This window comes from Lissotriton helveticus, chromosome 9, assembly GCF_964261635.1.
Source record: "Lissotriton helveticus chromosome 9, aLisHel1.1, whole genome shotgun sequence".
NCBI lineage: Eukaryota > Metazoa > Chordata > Amphibia > Caudata > Salamandridae > Lissotriton > Lissotriton helveticus.
In genome coordinates, this window is record NC_136070.1 from 956,510,986 (window position 1) to 956,529,422 (window position 18,437).

Below are 18,437 nucleotides of genomic sequence, written 5' to 3' on the forward strand. Positions count from 1 at the left end.
CGGATTGATGGGAGCTACTCTGCCCACCGCCTCCACTCCAACCTCAAAACGAAGCCAGAGCGGAGAGTGGTCAGAAATACCCCTGGGTAGGTGTACAATCTCACGAACCGCTGGCGACTGAGCCGCAGGCATCAGGAAATAATCCAGCCTGGACAGACTCCCATGGGCCCCAGAATGAAAAGTGTATTGAAGCTGAGTAGGATGCAAAAGCCTCCAGCAATCCACCAAGCCAAAGGTATCCAAAAATCCACCCAACCACCGTTGGGCCGCGGGAGTATCTCTAGGGGGGTGGCGATCGTGAAGACCGGAGAACACCGAATTAAAATCACCAGCCAAAAAGAGAGTACTATCAGGGAGGTCCAACAACACGCGGCCCAAATCTGAAAAGGTAGAAGTCTGCAAGCCGGGGGGCACATAAACAGTAAATAAGGAGAGGGCACGACCCTCATAGCGACCCACAAGGACAGCATATCGCCCCCGATCATCCTGAATCACATCATCAATAGCTAGGGGGAGGGAAGCCCGAACAAGGATACCCACACCCCTAGAACCCGAGGTAAACCCAGAATGTGCTACGAGGCGATAGCCCCACCTATTCATTGCATGACAAACATTGCCTACCAAATGAGTCTCCTGCAGGAAAACAATATCAGGTGATAAACGTCGTATACATTTCAACACCACACTTCTTTTGATACGATCTCCCAGACCATTAACGTTCCACGAAACAAATCTCAACCCGCTACCCCCATCCCACCCAACAAAGCCAAAACCCCCCACCAATGAGCATGACACCAGAAACATCTTCAAATACTACAGGATAAAGTCGCCTCGAAAACAAAACACACAAACAACGAACTTCCCAACCACCCACCCCCAAAATAACAAGAAAACACCCCCCACCCTGCACCCCTGCAAAAAGCTAAAAAGCCACCCCAACCTGCAGTGTGCCTGTCGCCCAAGAACCCCTATTCTACACAAAGACCCCGGAGGAGGAAAGGCTCCGTCCCACCCGCCACCCCGATCAAGACCAATGACGAGAAAAAGAACATACATCAAATCACATAAGCGGTAGAGGAACAAAGGCACACATTCCTGGAAGAGTTACTCAAAACAAGGCATCCGGCATAGACGAAATGTTCAGCTCTCTACACCACCTTCAGCACCGCCCGGGTGGGCATCGGACTCAGTCTCAGGAGGTCGGTTAGGCAAGGAGTCCAGCCAGTCATTCACAGCATCCGGCCGATCAAAAAAGAAGGTCCGGTCATTATACTCAACCCGCAGCCTGGTCGGAAAGAGCATAGCGTAGCGCATCCCCATGTCCCTAAGACGCTTCTTGGCACCACGAAATCCCATCCGCTGCTTCTGGACCTGTTGGGAAAAGTCCGGATAAAAGTTCACCGTGGCATTCTCAAAGGCCACCGGGCCCTTCACCCGCGACGCCTGCAGGATAGCGTCCCGATCTCTATAGTGGAAAAGCTTGGCAACAATAGGTCTCGGCGGGGCGCCTGGCTTACCCTGGCCCCCCGGAACACGATGTGCGCGCTCCACTGTGAAGAATTTACTAAGGCCAGACGGAGAAAGGTGGTTCTGGACGAGGTCTTCAACCAGGAGATCAACCGAGTGGGGTTCTGGGTTCTCCGGGACACCAACCACGCGAACATTACAGCGACGTGCCCTGTTCTCAAAATCTTCCAAGCGCCGGGTCATGAACTCGTTCACCCTACGGAGATTGCCAATCTCCGTCTGTACCTCAGAGACGTCCGCCGTGAGACTGGATGATTTGATATCCAACGACTTCACCTTTTCGTTCGTTTTGGAGAGATCGGCTCGGATTAGATTCAAATCGATTGCCACGGTGTCAATTTTGTGGGTCAAGGTCTCGTATTGTTGGCCTATTGACTCCCTCATGCCAGAAATGGCGCCCATGATGTCTTGCAAGGAAGGCTCCGTCGACGCATCCACAACGTGGTCAGATGCACAGGGACCGGGCAGGGCAGCTCCGGGGGACCCCTTAGAATGGGTATAACGGTCCATAACATTGGATTGGACCGGACCCCAGCGCAGAGGAGTCTTCGTCTTGCGCGTCTCCCGGTCCCCTCTGCCCGCCATCCCGGAGATGCGTCACAGGGAGAGTCACCAGGGCCAACGGACCGGGCACCAGAAATGGAGGCCTCGGGACCAAAGGACCGTAACAAGAGTATCACCAGAATAGGGACAGCCAAATAGGAGAACAGTCCAGCCAAAGGCCCGACAGCCGACTCGTGTCCTGGAACCAGCTCTGGCCCGACCCTCTCGCCGATGTCCCAGTAAGAGGCAGAATCGAAACCGAAACTTAAGAAGGGGACCCACAAGTCCAATCCCCCTGCCGTTGTTGTTCAACTCCAAGACGGCCACCGAACCTCACCCAGTCCCGGGCGCACCTCAAAGGCGGAGCCCAAAAGTTCAATTCGCCATTACTCAGGCACCCGGGGTCAAAATAAATTTCTGAAAGGTCCAGGTAGATCAGCCCATCGTCCTCTATACAAATCCTCGCGAAAAATCAGGATTCATGCAGGATATTATGCCGGGAGCGGCGGGGGTCCGGGGAGCGCTGTGCTCACGCGGCCATCTCGGATGCCCGCCAAGCTCCTCCTCCCTCCTTGTTTTTTAAGAGTAGTTTGAGGTTCTTCATTATCACAATCTATCCAGGGCATAACTAGCGTGTGCTCGATGTCGGTGCGAGGTATCCCCAAGCGCGACTGTTGAGCGAGGTAATATCGGGGCTGCATCTGACATGAGAAACAAAGGGGACGGCTAGAATTGAAAAACTGGGGTTGATGAAGAACAGGCTTCCTCCCGCGCCTTGGGTAGCGCACAAATAACAACACAGCGCAGTAATTTTCCCCTAATTAATTTCTGAAGGCCAAACCTGCTGAGCTTTATTGGCAGCTACCTACATCTTTATAATATGAAATCTCTTTATTGATGTCATAACTATACTTTCACCATTGCCTTATTTACGTTTTGAATATTGTCAGATTTACTTGAAAATTTACAATTTGCCCACTATATTTTCAAAAAATGTCTCGGGGGGAGAGGGGGGAAAGAACCCCCTCAGCCCTTCTAAGGACGATCAGGCCGCTTGTTTCACATCACTCATCCAGAACATTTACTCCACGTCACTTTCAAACGGCACCAGCCGTCACTGGTCTTGTCCATCTTTTGGCAATATTTCCGTTAGGAAAACTTCTTTGTGTGGAAGACAGTTTCGAATTTTGGTGGGCCTCTTTTGGAGCAACCCCCTTGCCGTCGGTAAACTTATTTTAAATACCCCTTAAAGACACGGCTCTTCCATAACTCTGGATTATTTATTTTCTTAGCGACGTGAGGACTTCTGAGAATAGAACACTATAACAAATAAAATAAAAAGTGTAAAAATGTCCGTAAACTGTAACACTACATTTTGTTTTCCCTATTTAGCAAATGAAGAGTCTCGCAACTAATATAAACAGCACCTTCGCGTGCTGATGAATGAAATGTGATGATAAAGGAAGCTGAACGCGCCCAGTAGAAAGAAGACTTTATCCTAAACGGATGAATTGTCTGCTAATCTGGTTTGACAAATTAGCTATTGTGGTCACTGTGGTAATAGATTTTTCATCCTTGTTTTCTGTTTACGCTACATGCTGAAGTAACATTTTAGGAAGTGCATTAATTGCCATGGGAACATGCCACTTACATTGCATTTATATCACGCTCACTGCCCCATGACGAGGCGTTAGCAGTATACGACTGCATAGTAATAGCTGCATCGAACCTGTTCAAAAAACAACATGCCCACTTGAAATATTGGTGAAATTCATACAAAACATCTCGGTGATAGTTGTACACATTTATTTTGTGTAAATACATTATTAATCATAAAAATTAAGGTAACTAAGCATGACCTAGATGTGGTATTTTTATTAGCTACAATATATCTAATACCCACATTAAGTTTATAAAACATTACAATAGATCTTGACTGACAGGGATGGACCGCGCTGCGGTGCCCTGGAAGTTATTAATAAATGTATACCCTTGATTGATGGTGAGGGTGATGGATAAGGTAAGGGGCCTGATGGCACTTGCCATTAACCTTTTGTAAATGTTCCTCGGTAGAGGAAGGTCGAGATACTGATGTGTTGCCTACACAATCGATGAACTGTTTATCTGCCCTATATCCTGCTTCTCAAACAATTATGTGTGATCTGGTGGATCTTACGAACGGTGTTCTCGTAACGATGTATGCGTTACTATGACGAAGGTTGTCACTTATCACATAGCTCACATCACAATAACTATAGCATTTTAAAGGTACATCAATAAATAAAGCATTCTCGAAGCACAAATGCCTTTCATTAGGTTAATTCATCTTGTACTGATAGCTTTTAAGATGACATCAGTCCCTCCCTTCAGCAGAAAGGTCGTCCCAGAAATTGGTTAATATATATTTTGATTAAAGACTTAAGGCCAGTGTTACAATGAATGCACCAAATGCGCAGATGTCGAATGTATGTAAGCATGTATGCAGGGCCGGCTTCAGGGCAGTGCGACCGGTGCAGCCGCACTGGGCGCTGACCTGTGGAGGAGGCCACTGATCTAAGGGATGGCTCTGTGTTTAGTAATAACTTAGGATTGGAGTGATGAGGGGCACTTTTGCCCGGTGGTAATGAGAGAATCCGAGAAGGCGGACATGGGGTATGGGGGCGCCAAAAACAATTGCTGCACCGGGTGCCAACAACACTAAACGGCCCTCCATGTATGTATGTATATGTTATTTTCAGAGCACAAACCTATCCTAAAGGCAGGCACACGGTAGAGTGCGAACAGCAAGGATATAGTAAACTAGAGTTTAGAGAGGTATCTGGTCCTGTAAGCAAAGTGTAATGTTAAGGCAACGTGATGTGATGTTCTTTGACACCTTGAATGCTAAGGCAATTCCCCCTCTGTGCTGGAAATCCTTGGTGCCCTTTGTTCGTGACGAGCTCAGCTCGTCATGGGCACACGACCAGGGTGCTGCGTGGCGAGCTGAGCTTGTCATGAGCAGCGAAGGGGTTAAAGAAGAGCATCTTCAACCCTTACCTAAATTGGAGCAGAGTTAGGGTGATCCGTATGGATACACCGGTAAGGGGGACGGTGGCAGCTTTCCCTGACTCCGCTTGGCGCCATTCTTAGAGCATTGTTGCTCGTCATTGTTTTAATTCTGAAAACCAGCTCCGTGAGCTTGTGATCATTTTTACTCTGCTATTCACGTGTAGTGTTTTAAAAGGGGAAAAATTGTTGTCTGTGTTCAAAACTGATTACTAGTTTCACACTGCTAAAACAATTTCGCTTACCCACACGCTCTGAGGGACCAGCTCCTGTTGTAGTTCGACCTGTGCCTGCACACCCAGTCCGACCCTCCAGCCAATCACGGGTGCGGAAGGCAGGGCAGAGCCAGGAACATCCAGGGAGGCGAGCGGTTAGCGCTCTAGCTCTCCCATACTCGAGGGCTATAAAGGAACTCGTCGGCTCAACGCGCAGTGTTGACGCGCAGTGTGGCGCCTACTCCTGCGCCTAAGACGAGCCAAAGACCTGCCCGTCTGCGCCCGTCCGCGACAGGACGGGGCCAGGGGCAGGGGGCTATGGCGGGTACTACCCGGTGCTCGGAGTCAGTCCGGAGCCTCGCTCCCTCGTATTCCAGCCAGACCCTAAAGGACATGGGCAGGTATGTCACAACATTGTGCTCCCATAGGGTAGGGAGTAGCCTGGAGGGACCGTTTACCTGCAGGGAATGTTTAACACAATTTACCATCAGCGCTGTTATCACTCTGTGTCAGCTAAGTTCTACCTTATTTGTTCCTGCTAAAGACCCTATAAAGTTGATTGGCAGCCCTCCTAACGACCCACTTTTAAATTGTAAGAGCCTTCTGTGCAATGTTCGCTGCTTGGTCACTCATTCAACTCAGGTTTGGGATCTCCTAACATCAGAAAACCCACATCTTTGTTTTTTAACTGAGACTTGGCTTAAGCCCCACACTGTCCCGGCCATAACATTGGGGGTGCCGTCAGGATATAAAATGGTAAGGATGGACCGCCCTATTAAAACGGGAGGTGGGCTAGCCATCGTTTTCAGACAGGAAATGGAGGTGGTGGTTACAGAGACGGTGTGTAATCCACAAATGGAGCTCCTAATTTTTACTATTAACCCTAGTTCCAGCGAAACCAGGAAGGGAGCATTAGTCTATCGACCCCCAGGTCCCCCTGGGATTTTCTCCATTCATCTTGTTGAAGCTCTAGCTCCCCACTTGCAGGTGAATTCAGATTTTATTTTGGTAGGGGATTTTAATGTCCACAGCGAAATAGATACATGTGTGGAGGCACAGACATTACTGGCGGATCTGGCCACACTTGGCTTTAACCAAATAAATCAGGGACCCACACACTTAGCGGGCCATACATTGGATCTTGTGTTATATAATTCTACAGCGATAAAATGTTTGCCTCCCATTCAAGTGGACTGGACTGCCCACTCCATCATTGAGTTTTATACTCGCTCTAATCAGAGGGTAAAGGGCATTCAGAGGACTATGGCTGATGTCAGAAGACCCTGGAACAAACTTACACCAGAGAGTTTTAGGGGGAAATATACAGAACCCAATTGGGATGAATGTGGGGACAATGTCACCACGGCATTAGCCAGTTTTAATGAAGCTGTAATCACAACTATAAATCATGTTGTTCCTCTTAGGACATATAAACCACGGCCTGCCCCTAAACAAGAAGTTTGGTTCACTGACGATCTCAGACAACTAAAGCTAACTGCGAGGAAGTTGGAAAAACGATGGAGAGTCACACGCAAGGTAGAGGATAGAGATAATTACAGGACTTCTCTAAAAAGCTACCATAAAGCTATTCGGACTGCTCGAAAACATCATATAGCAGCCCAATTGTCATCAGCTGGTAAAAATGCTAAAGTCCTCTATCAAATTTTACAAACTTTCACTAAGCCCATAGCCTGTGAAACAGAGGGGATTGAGTCCCAGGAACTCTGTAATAACATCTCACAGTTTTTTGTCAGAAAAATTGAAGGCATTTACACTAAGATCTTGACCTCAAAAACCATCCCTAACAACATGGGAACTGTTGACAGTATGGTTTATCCACATCTTAGCACAGCAGAAAACAAGGCTAACAAACTTGTAGAATTCCCGCCAATATCTTTGAAGGAGATAACTATTCTAATCACTCAAATAAAGAGTGGGTGCCCTTCAGATATTATTCCGGCACGGATCATGTCACTTCTGAGTGACGATCTGGGTGTTGGAATTCAGAAGGTTGTTAATCTATCCTTTAGTACAGGGGAAGTTCCCCTTGACTGGAAGCGTGCTCTGGTGAGGCCTCTACGGAAGAACAACTCCATTCCGTGGACTGACCTGACAAACTTGAGACCCATTTCTCTCCTCCCTTTCTTAGGGAAGCTTACTGAGAAGTTTGTAAATCAGCACCTATCCAAATATATTGAAAGTACGGGGGGACTAGATCCCTCCCAATCGGGGTTTAGGCCAAGACACAGCACTGAGACCGCCTTGCTGTCCGTCGCTGACGATCTTCATATGCTACAGGATAAGGGTTATTCCGTTATCCTGGTGCTTTTAGATCTGTCAGCAGCGTTTGACACTGTGTCACATGAGATCATGACCTCCAGACTAGTTGACATCGGTCTGGGAGGCAAGGCGCTGGCCTGGTTAAGGAGTTTTTTCACCACACGTACTCAAAGAGTCATACTGGGTCCCTACCAGTCAGAGGAGGTGGAGATCTCAAAGGGGGTGCCACAGGGCTCCTGCTTGAGCCCAACGTTATTTAACATCTACATGGCACCCCTAGCTAACATCATGAGATCCCACGGGTTCATTCCCGTATCGTATGCAGACGATACCCAACTCCTTTTTCCGTTTAAAATCATGACTCCTGAAGTTCGTATCTCCTTTGCCCAAGGGATGAAAGAAGTGGCACACTGGATGGCAGCAAACTTCCTTCAGTGCAACGTCTCTAAGACTGAGGTGATGCTCTTTGGAGAAGCCAAACGCCTGTGGACTCCTGACTGGTGGCCTCAAGACCTAGGCCCAGTCGCCGAGCCCAAAGTGGTTGTGAAAGATCTAGGACTTAAATTGGATCAGGAGCTCACCCTTAAACATCATGCTAATCAAGTGGTGAGCTCCTGTTTCCATGTTATTGGGCTTCTCCGACGGGTATTCCCTCTGCTACCTGATACCACCAGGAAAACACTAGTTCAGTCGCTCGTGTTGAGTAGACTGGATTATTGTAATGGTTTGCTGCTAGCCGCAAATGAGGGGATCACTGCCAGATTACAAGTGGTGCAGAACACGGCTGCTCGCCTTGTTCTTAATGCCCCGGCCCACACTCCCTCAAAACCACTACTGAACAAACTTCGCTGGCTTACAGTGAAACAGAGGGTGTTGTTTAAAACTTGCTGCATCATCCACAAGTGCCTCACTGGGAATGGCCCTCATTACCTAACAAAAACATTTACTCCATACACCCCCTTAAGATCTCTGAGATCTGGTGATCGTGAATTGTTAGTTGTCCCCAGGTTCTGGAAAACAAGACAAGGGGGAAGGGCTTTATCAGTAGCAGGCCCGAAGTTTTGGAATGAACTTCCTTACGAAATTAGATCATGTAAGGAACTTTTTTCCTTTAGGAAAAAATTAAAAACTTTCCTGTTTAATTACTAGCTCTGGTTGGACAATAAAAAATATTAGATAGGGCCTTTTTGCTCTCAGATGCTGCCAAAGGCGCGGAGATACTCCTCAGGGAGTCGATTCCCAGCGCGGTACAAGTGTGTAAATAAATAAATAAATACAGGGATAGTGTTCTAGATCCTGGGTGCATGGGTGGTCCAACTCGAACCCAGGGCCCGTTAATTAAATGCTGCAAGTGGGCTGCAGCACTCATTGTGCCACTCCCTGAAGTAGCATAGTAAAACATACATCAAGCCTGCACTGCAACCTGTTGTGCAGTCTTAACATGCTATTTATCCCCAGCAAAATAAACCTTTTGTCAGCAGACATATTCCTTTAACGCCTTTTAAGTCACCCATAAGGCAGGCCCTAACCACTGATAGGGCAAGGGGCTTGGTATTTCAAACGTAGGACATATGTGATTATGTTTATATGTCCTGACAGTGAAAAGCTCAAAGTCGTTTTATCACTGTTTCATGGCTCGTTTCCAATAGTAGCTCTAGGTTACCTTATCCTACTTAATAACTGCTAATTCTATTGAATTGTATTGTAAACTGCCCTTTAATAGTAAAGTGAAAATTTAATTTACAATTCTGAAAGCGTAACATTTAGAAAGTGGGCTTTTTTCTGCCTATCAAATGGGCCTTTCTAAAAGTGTCCATGTCACATGACTGTGAATGGTTTTTCTCGTTGACTCCCTTTCACACTCACTTGCTCACTTATTCAAAAACCAAACAAATGAAATTTGACAATCAATATAGAACCAATTACATTTAATTAAAATGCAGATGTATTTGGTATGTCAGGGCTGTCCCCTCTTTAATGCAATCCCTACACTAGGAAGATCAACATTGCCAGACAATATTTGTTTGCTCCTAGTATATACTCTGGACGTGTAAATGTTCATTCTAAATCTGTCTCATAACCGTGGAATTTGGCACAAAAGGCATAATATGTTGGAACCTTGCATAGCTATGTCATTACCGTGAATATTGGGTGTTAATTTGCCATTTCATCAGAGCAGTCAGTGAATGTGTGCAGATTTTGCCTGTAAATCCATGTTCCAGTTTAAAGATTCATGTTTAAGGCGTTCACATTTGCCATTGTGGGGTTCTGAAGTTTGAATTCATTTTATATATGAAGACGTCTTTAACGTGACCGCCTGCAGTTACTTTAAGGGTAAAGTTTACATATTACTGCAATACTTCATTAGCTAAGATCAGGCTCCATCAGCAGCGGTGAATTCTTCGCATTATTTATTCCCTTCATAATTTTTCCTCAGGCTTGGCTTGGTCAGGCATTATATTTGACAATGGGTGAAGTAGCCTCCAAGAATATAGAATCTCGAGCTGCTTCACAGGCCTGCAATCTTGAATGTATAATTATTCAGAGATAATACATGCCAGGTAGTTTGACAAGGAATGCATGTCACTTCAGGTAATTGCAGTCAGCCCGGACGTTCATTTATTAACTGTCTACCTCCTACAGTAGGATTGGCAGCCACAGGTCTGCTGGATAAAAAGGGTGAAAAGCAGCAAGTGAGGAAAGCCACTAAGGTGCCAGATATGGGGCTTCTTGGGTTAGTGCCAGTCAGCTCGCTACAGTGCAGTTGTTTGATCAGGCCCAAACATAAGCATGATGATAGATGGTGGGTTGCCGATGGGGGGCCCAGCGTGCCATCAGCTGTGAATTAACGGGCAGTGGTAAGAGCGGTGGCTGATTCCCGGTCATACATGAACAGGGGTTTGGTGCAGAGGTGGAACCCAGCAATGAAGTCTGTTCGGTCGGGGGGGGGGGGGGGGTCGAGCGCGCCAGTAAGCTACTCGCCCTGTGGCGGGGTCCCAGGCAAGAAAAGGGTGTGGACTTCCTTTTTGGTATGGACTGGCTGCCCCTTGGAAAGGCCAAGCAGTCATTGTGGGGCTCTGGGCTGGTGGGAGAGGGGGGACTGACCTGCTGGTGGTCCTTGACCTTTCCTTCCCTACCCAAGATGCCTTGGTGTATGTTTATAACATTGAAGGGGGTATACCCCGGTATGGTTGTCTCAAGTGGAGGCACATTATTTACCTGCGGCTCCGTTGACCGGAGGGCGGTCAACTTAAGGAGAGCAGGCTATCTTGGTTGTGGCCTGCTGGCACAGCCCGAAGGTTAAGCAAAAGGCCCCTTGGAGAGTGGGTTGTAAATATAATGGCAATGTACAACTTTGAGATTTATTCGTATGCTGTGGCATTGATAAGCAAAGTATTTTGAAGATTTACCTTAATCAAGATGAATAAAGGATTAATAATCCAAGATGAATAAAGGATTAATGACACTGCTTGAAGTTTCAATAAAAGACTACGCGGTGAACAACAACAACCTGCTTCATGTCTTTTATGGGAGGGCGACTCGCACCCGGTAGGCACACTATGACAGCGCCACCCGCTCCTAGGGGCGTGGCGCCCTTAGTGGCATCAGGGGCGGGAGCCAGCAGAGACGCCCTCGAGGCAGCAACAGGACAGGGAAGAGCCAGTAAGGCATGTCCAAGTGAGCCTATCACGGGAGCTCAGCGTCGTCAGGAAGGCAGGGTCGACCTTCCCTCCCCCGAGGGTATAAAACCTCGGGGGAGGCCGAACTAACCCTCTTTATCCTCTCTCAACAGCTCCGGCGGCAGCAGACCAGCAAAAGAATTACCCACCCACCCATCCCTGCAACAAGGAAGAGAATGGCGGGGTCCCAGGCAAGAAAAGGGTGTGGACTTCCTTTTTGGTATGGACTGGCTGCCCCTTGGAAAGGCCAAGCAGTCATTGTGGGGCTCTGGGCTGGCGGGAGAGGGGGGACTGACCTGCTGGTGGTCCTTGACCTCTCCTCCCCTACCCAAGATGCCTTGGTGTATGTTTATAACATTGAAGGAGGTATACCCCGGTATGGTTGTCTCAAGTGGAGGAACATTATTTACCTGCGGCTCCGTTGACCGGAGGGCGGTCAACTTAAGGAGAGCAGGCTATCTTGGTTGTGGCCTGCTGGCACAGCCCGAAGGTTAAACAAAAGGCCCCTTGGAGAGTGGGTTGTAAATATAATGACAATGTACAACTTTGAGATTTATTCGTATGCTGTGGCATTGATAAGCAAAGTATTTGAAAGATTTACCTTAATCAAGATGAATAAAGGATTAATAATCCAAGATGAATAAAGGATTAATGACACTGCTTGAAGTTTCAATAAAAGACTACGCGGTGAACAACAACAACCTGCTTCATGTCTTTTATGGGAGGGCGACTCGCACCCGGTAGGCACACTATAGTTCCTTCTCAACCTTCCAAATGCATTAACACATGTAGGATTCATTTTATCTCGTGGTGCAATTGTGAAAATTGTGGGAGGTTGCAGGTGCAATGTATATTAATTATACTTATTAGCTCCCGGAAGCACCTGCCTCTAGGAATGGGCAGCCATTCATCAAACTTCCATGGTAGGGGAGTGATTTCAAGCATGCATTAACCCCAATGGCGTGAGTTCACTTACTGTCCCACTCTTTGATTCTCAACAGCCTACTATTTGGTTCTAAGGGAATGCGACAAGGGCAAAGAGTGGAAACTACAGAAAGTAAACATGACTCTAGGAGCTCAGCTTACTTTGTTTCACCTGATCTGTGTGTTGTCTGTGTTAAGTTGTAACAAGGGAATGCCAATGGTACCAAGTGACCAGTCAGGGGTAGGAAAGTCTACCCCTGGCTATCACTATTTGAAATCCTTGCTGTGTAAAATAATAGTCTGTGGCTTGAAAAAGACCAAGTACAATTATTTAATAATCTATTGCAAAGACGTACAGTTTTATAAATAACCAAACATTCAACAACGAGGTCCAGTTGCCGTTAAAAGATCAACTCATATTAATTTTTCACATTTTGGAAGGAAAACAGAAACACTCACGTTTCTAGTGTTGTAGTTGAAGCCTGTTGATGGTGGCATGACTTGCCCAAGGTTAGTTATGCTGAATGTGGCTAGATTTGGCTGTGTGATCGTGTACTGTGGAAAGAAGGATGACAACATAAAAATCAGTATAATATACTTGATAGTAAAGTTCCTTGATAAATGAACACAAAATAAGGAATATCTATCTATCTTTTTGTCTGTCCATTTATGGTCAGGTGTCTGTAAGTCAATTGTTGATCAATTAATTAAACTATCAGTGAATTGATCTGTCAGTCATTCTGTCTGTAGGCTGATTTGTATTCCAGAAAACTGGTCTGTCGATTTTTTTATCCATGGATCAGTTTGTCCGTCCATTTATCTATCTATGTGCCTAGCTGGCATTAACAAACTTGTATGTCTGCAGTCATTAGCTACTTGACTCTGCTGCTGTTTTAGGGATGTTTACACCCTTTGGACTTCTGCATGGCAAGTTAGCCAGGACTTGTTTTTTTTACCAAAACACTATACATGATTTCTTTTTTAAAATGTGCTGTAGATAATGCCAGATCCTCATAGGGTGGTGCAAGAGATATACTATGCCCGCTCAGGACTGTAGCCTCCTTCCAAGTTAAGTATTATCTATCCCAGTTGGTCCCTGGTGGCTGCTGTTGGAGCGTAGCCCAGTCACCCACCATAGCCCTCACCACCAGACATATCATAAGAATATATTTTGCATTGCAGTAGCCTTTCTATTATGCTGACGATGCTATGGACATAATGGATGCACTCTTCCTAGCACTGCCCTTCTGTTATGTCTATAACCCTATAAATGGCAACCAGCAAGACTAAGCTGATACAAAGCCCTGCTGGGGTCAGCACTCTTCCCAAGGTTATATATATTTATTAAAATCATAATTTGAGGGAAATTTGTTGTCGATCAAGGGCCCTCCATAATATCCGAGTTATTTGATTGGTATCTTACCCTCAGGGGTGATTTTTAAAGTCAAACAGTACTAACGAGATAAACAATGTATTGGATTTGGAAGGTTGGATGCTGTTATTTTGTCAACGTAGAATACTTGCTCATTGTAGAAACAATGATCAGCCCAGAGTTGGCTTGCAATAGCATGTCCATCACGTCAAGTATTGCCTCATTGGTGGCCATGTCCATTCTGCATGAACATGAGGTGGCTCCTTCCCTGGTTTTCAAAAACCCAGCTAAACCTCATCACTGCGGCGCAAATTCCACCGCAGTGCTGACATTCCAATCGCGGGTGTGGTCATGACGGCTCCCGCCCGTCATCAGCAACCGCCCACCGTGACTCATGACGGCCGGGAGCCGCCGTGAGCATGGAAGAGGTTAAGTAAGAGAAATCCTTTAAGCTCATGAAATGTCAACAGGATCTAGAATTTACAGACAAAATGTGCTCAAACTGAGATTTACTCCATTAGTCTGACTTTTTGCCTATTTGTGGTGGCTCCAGGAATTCAGTTCCAATGACAAAAATCAACAGCCCAAAAGTATCCTAATGAAACTGGAACACAATTTACAGTCTATCAGAACACTCACTGGTGGTCCCGGGTTATGGGTATTGTTTGTTACTTCAGCCAGGGGATTCTGATCTGCAATTAAGTGATTCATTTGACTTAGTTGTAATCCTTTGTGAATAATAATGAGAACTAAATATGTTCTGTGGGCCAGTCAAGGTTGCTGACCTGCCCATTGTGGTGTCATCAAAACATGTGGTCCTTTGCCCAGGAATGGTTGCTTTATTATCTTTGACTAACCATTAGTGCACCAGCTAAATACTTATGTTCATACGTTTCTAAGTTCAATTATATACAGTAAAAATCACTTCTCAAATTGTTTGTTAGTGACAAATTATTCCATCTTTGCTTGTGACTTCATATCCAGCTATCTATGGAGATGTCAACACGTGCTTCGTAAAAGCACCATCAGGGCAATCTCACTTTTAAACTGCATTTGTTAGAAATAATTCAAATTCATGCAAACACTGGCATGTTAAACGTTTTCTGATGGATATCAATCTCCTATCTGTAATAATGATCCCCTTGTGACCAGTGTTAGTTGGCCAAAGTACAGCTCATTAGTGTCTGCTAAATGTCTATGGTTAAACAGTGGGTAACACAATTCCTCATTTGAAAAATGCAAACGACCAAAGACTGCCCATAATATACAATGCAGGGAAGTCAGGAGACGGCTACTATACATATTAAACAATTCTACATGAAGAACATTTACATACTTGTGGTTATACTGGAGAAAGGCATATACACAATATTGTGAAAGGATTGATACAAAAACCACTTCTAATAATCACTCAATGGAAATAGATTTGGAAAACATTTCTAAAGTTGTATACATAATTAGCTAGAATTAACAGATCTGTCCATGTCCAAAAAGACCTCAGGACCCCTACCTAAAGACCTGAGACTGTGCACAGTGATTCTAAATTATGTTCTATTGAAAGAGCAACAGCAGCGTCTCGACAAGGAGGAGCGTTGCCTCACTGACTCAGCCAGCAGCTGAAAAATAAAAAAAGATTATTTTATTTTTCAGCTGCTGGCTGAGCCAGAGTGTCTGGGAGTGGGTGGGGCTGGGCCATGGGAGGAAGGCAGAGTGATCCGCACTGCTAACTGTGCATGTCTGTTTGCCCGGCTGTCTTAGGCCAGCCCAACAGACATGCACAGTTAGGTGTCTCCCAACCAGTTGTATTGCACAGCCGGGTTGGAGAAACAGTACAGACTCCCTGTGCCTAAGCAAGCGTTAACCAAGCCCACTTAGGCCAATCCCCGCGCTGCTCTCATGCAGCATGACAGCAGTGCGGGGATTGCACAGGGAGTCTCTGATGTTGTCCATGGGGCTGCTGGGACCAGGAAGCAGAGGAGGTCTAAGGCGCGAGGCAGCAGAAGCAGCATGATGAACGTTTTTTTTCTTCTTTTTTTTTATTCCAACACCCCCGCGCTCCGATTCCAGCACCCCCGCGCTCCCTCCACACTCCCCCTGCCCCACAACTGTTTATATGCATCGGCTGCCACTGTGAAAGAGATCTTGTACCTAGCCCTTTTCAGTCTACAAAAAGCATATGAATTGCACTAAACTACGAAACATCCTTTCCCAGACAGGCACAGACCACGCTCTGACTCGTAGCAAGAAATAATTACTTACATTTTTGTAGCATAACATTTTTAGCTAGATGTGTGCATAAAAAAATTTTCCTGTCACCATTGGGTATTTCAGGACTGCATTAATTTTCATAAATGATATTCTGATTGTTTTTTCTAAGCTCTGGTTAAATGTTCCTCATACCAATCAGGTAACTATTCCTATTTTGTTACGGAAAATGCATTGTTCATGTCACCTACCGCTATAGCTTTTCTGCTTTTTAAAAACTTTTTTTTAATATTGTTTTGCCAATATCTTATTGTACATACAATAAAGACAATGATATCAATAAACCTACGGGCTAAAAAAGCTGAAATTGAGATAGTTAAATTGTTTGACTATCTGGGATAATTTTCACATTTAATAAAAGGAGGGTCGAGTGAGAGGGGGACAACCATGGTGATGTGACCACCCAACCTTTCAGAAAGGTGTTGAGCATAAGAGGAACATATAATGTAGCCACTCTGAGACATTTATCACTTGAGTGCTGGATCTGGTCCAGTGACTCAGCTGTGACGCACAATTAAGTTAATTGTAATTGCTAATTTTTCCCTTAATGGGGAGAGTAGACTTCCCTGGTGTTTGTGAAATATTTATTATTGATATCACCTGGGTTTTGGATAACCCATATGTAAAAAATTGGATTTCTGGTTGCCAGAGGTATTCACCCTGTCCAAGCAGGAACCACAATCCTAGTCAGGGTAAGTCAGATACACACACTAAATTAACCTGTGCTCACCCTCTTGTAGTTTGCCACAGAGCAGTCAGGCTTAACTTAAAAAGCAATGTGTAAAGTATTTGTGCAACACTTAAAACAGTAAACACACCACACAAAAAATATGCCACACCTTGGTAGAAATATAGAGCCTAAATTATTGAACAAAACAAGACATAAATGACAAAATTCCAATAAGCAGAACTAGAGTTATGAATTGTTAAAGAGTATATTGAAAGATAGTGCTTAAAAGAATAAAACAGGGCTATCTGGTCGTGCTTGACCAGGACAAATTCAAAAGTTCACGCCACCTGCAATGGTCCACAAGTCAGTTACAGGGACTAGCCATGGCCTGCTGAAAACGGTCATCATCATCGTCAAAAACAAGGTTGGTGGAGGGTCTAAAGGGAAAATTATTTAAAGACCAAAGGACAGACAAACCCCTTATTCACAGGTTTGCTCCGTCCTACGCAGGCCTATCTAAAATGGCGCCACTGGACCTTCACTATGATCGCTTACTTGTGGAGAAGTGTGGCTCACTGGTTAGAGGAGGCAGACCTGGAAGCAGAGGTCAGCCCGGGATCAGGGTTCAATTCCCGGCTCGGCGGGGTCTTGAGTCCTAAAATGTCCATGGACTCGACAATTCTCGCTCCGGTGCCTACTCGATTCACGGGTTCACACTCTGCGACTCTGGGCAATAGCTTGCTTAATCTCCACAATGGCCCCTCGCGGCAGGATGCCTGGCTTTCACCTTGCGGATACCCTGCCGGGGTTATCTCACAGGGGAATACCAGGACGGGTTCCCTAAGCAAGCGCATAGAAACCGCTTGGTGATTTGCGCTATATAAATTCCTGTACATTTACATTTACATTTACTTATAGAAATAATCGGGCGAGTATAGCTACTCTACTAACTCGTGTGCAGATTAAAAAGTGACTTAGTTACTCATTTGCTTTCCACATTGAATGAAGAAGATGATAATGTGGATATTACAGAGACTGCTAGATCTTTGGAGATTGTTCAGGATGTTTCAGGGGACAGTGGTTTAAGGATACAGTCTAAGTTTCTGCCATTAAGATCACAGGATGCCTTTATTGATGAGTTTTACAATAAAGTAACTCATGATCTATATCAATTAGAGGATAAACATATGTTTCATTCACATTGTAAACATGATCACAATGTGACGAAAAAGGACAGGGACATATTGAATACACTGCGTGAAGATCCTAAAATAGTCATACGAGAAGCAGATAAGGGAGGAAATATTGTAGTGATGAATCGAGTTGACTATCTGAATGAAATAGATAGACAATTAGCACAAACCGATTGTTACATTAGATTAAAAGACAATCCTACCCCAAAAATTGAACAAAACATTAACGCTTCTCTAAGGGATTGGCATGAATCGTGTCTTTTATCAGACACCGAGTACAAGTACTTACAGGCACATGACTCCCGTCACCCACGTATATATATATCCTCCCAAAGATCCATAAGGGGGGGGGGGTTCCCACCAGGAAGACCTATAATATCAGGGAATGGTGGAGCCACTGAACGTCTCTCACAGTTTGTGGATGAATATCTCCAGCCTTTTGTTAGGAACTTGCCCTCCTACCTTAAAGATAGTGGGGACGTTTTATGCAAACTGGAGGATTTTGTTTGGGACAGTCCAGATCTACTCTTTGTTACACTAGATGTAGAAAGTTTATATACGTGTATAAAAAGTGACTGTGGTGTAGAAGCAGTAAAACATTTTCTATACAAACGCAGTGCGAGCAATTTGGAGCATACTCTCATGCTACTTGAGATGACACGTATGATTCTAGATATGAATGCTTTCCTGCACAACGGAGATTGGTTCCTACAAAAACAGAGT

The 18,437-nt window shown here is 45.3% G+C and overlaps 1 protein-coding gene across 1 annotated transcript in view; it reads right to left on the reverse strand.

Moving 5' to 3' along the window:
* The window catches only part of LOC144783084 (cadherin-related family member 4-like), a 361,413-nt gene that overhangs the window by 247,807 nt on the left and 95,169 nt on the right, over positions 1–18,437 (reverse strand). The window contains exon 5 of the mRNA XM_078662246.1: positions 12,674–12,769. Within this exon, the coding sequence (XP_078518372.1) occupies positions 12,674–12,769 (96 nt within the window). The remainder of the gene's footprint in view (positions 1–12,673; positions 12,770–18,437) is intronic.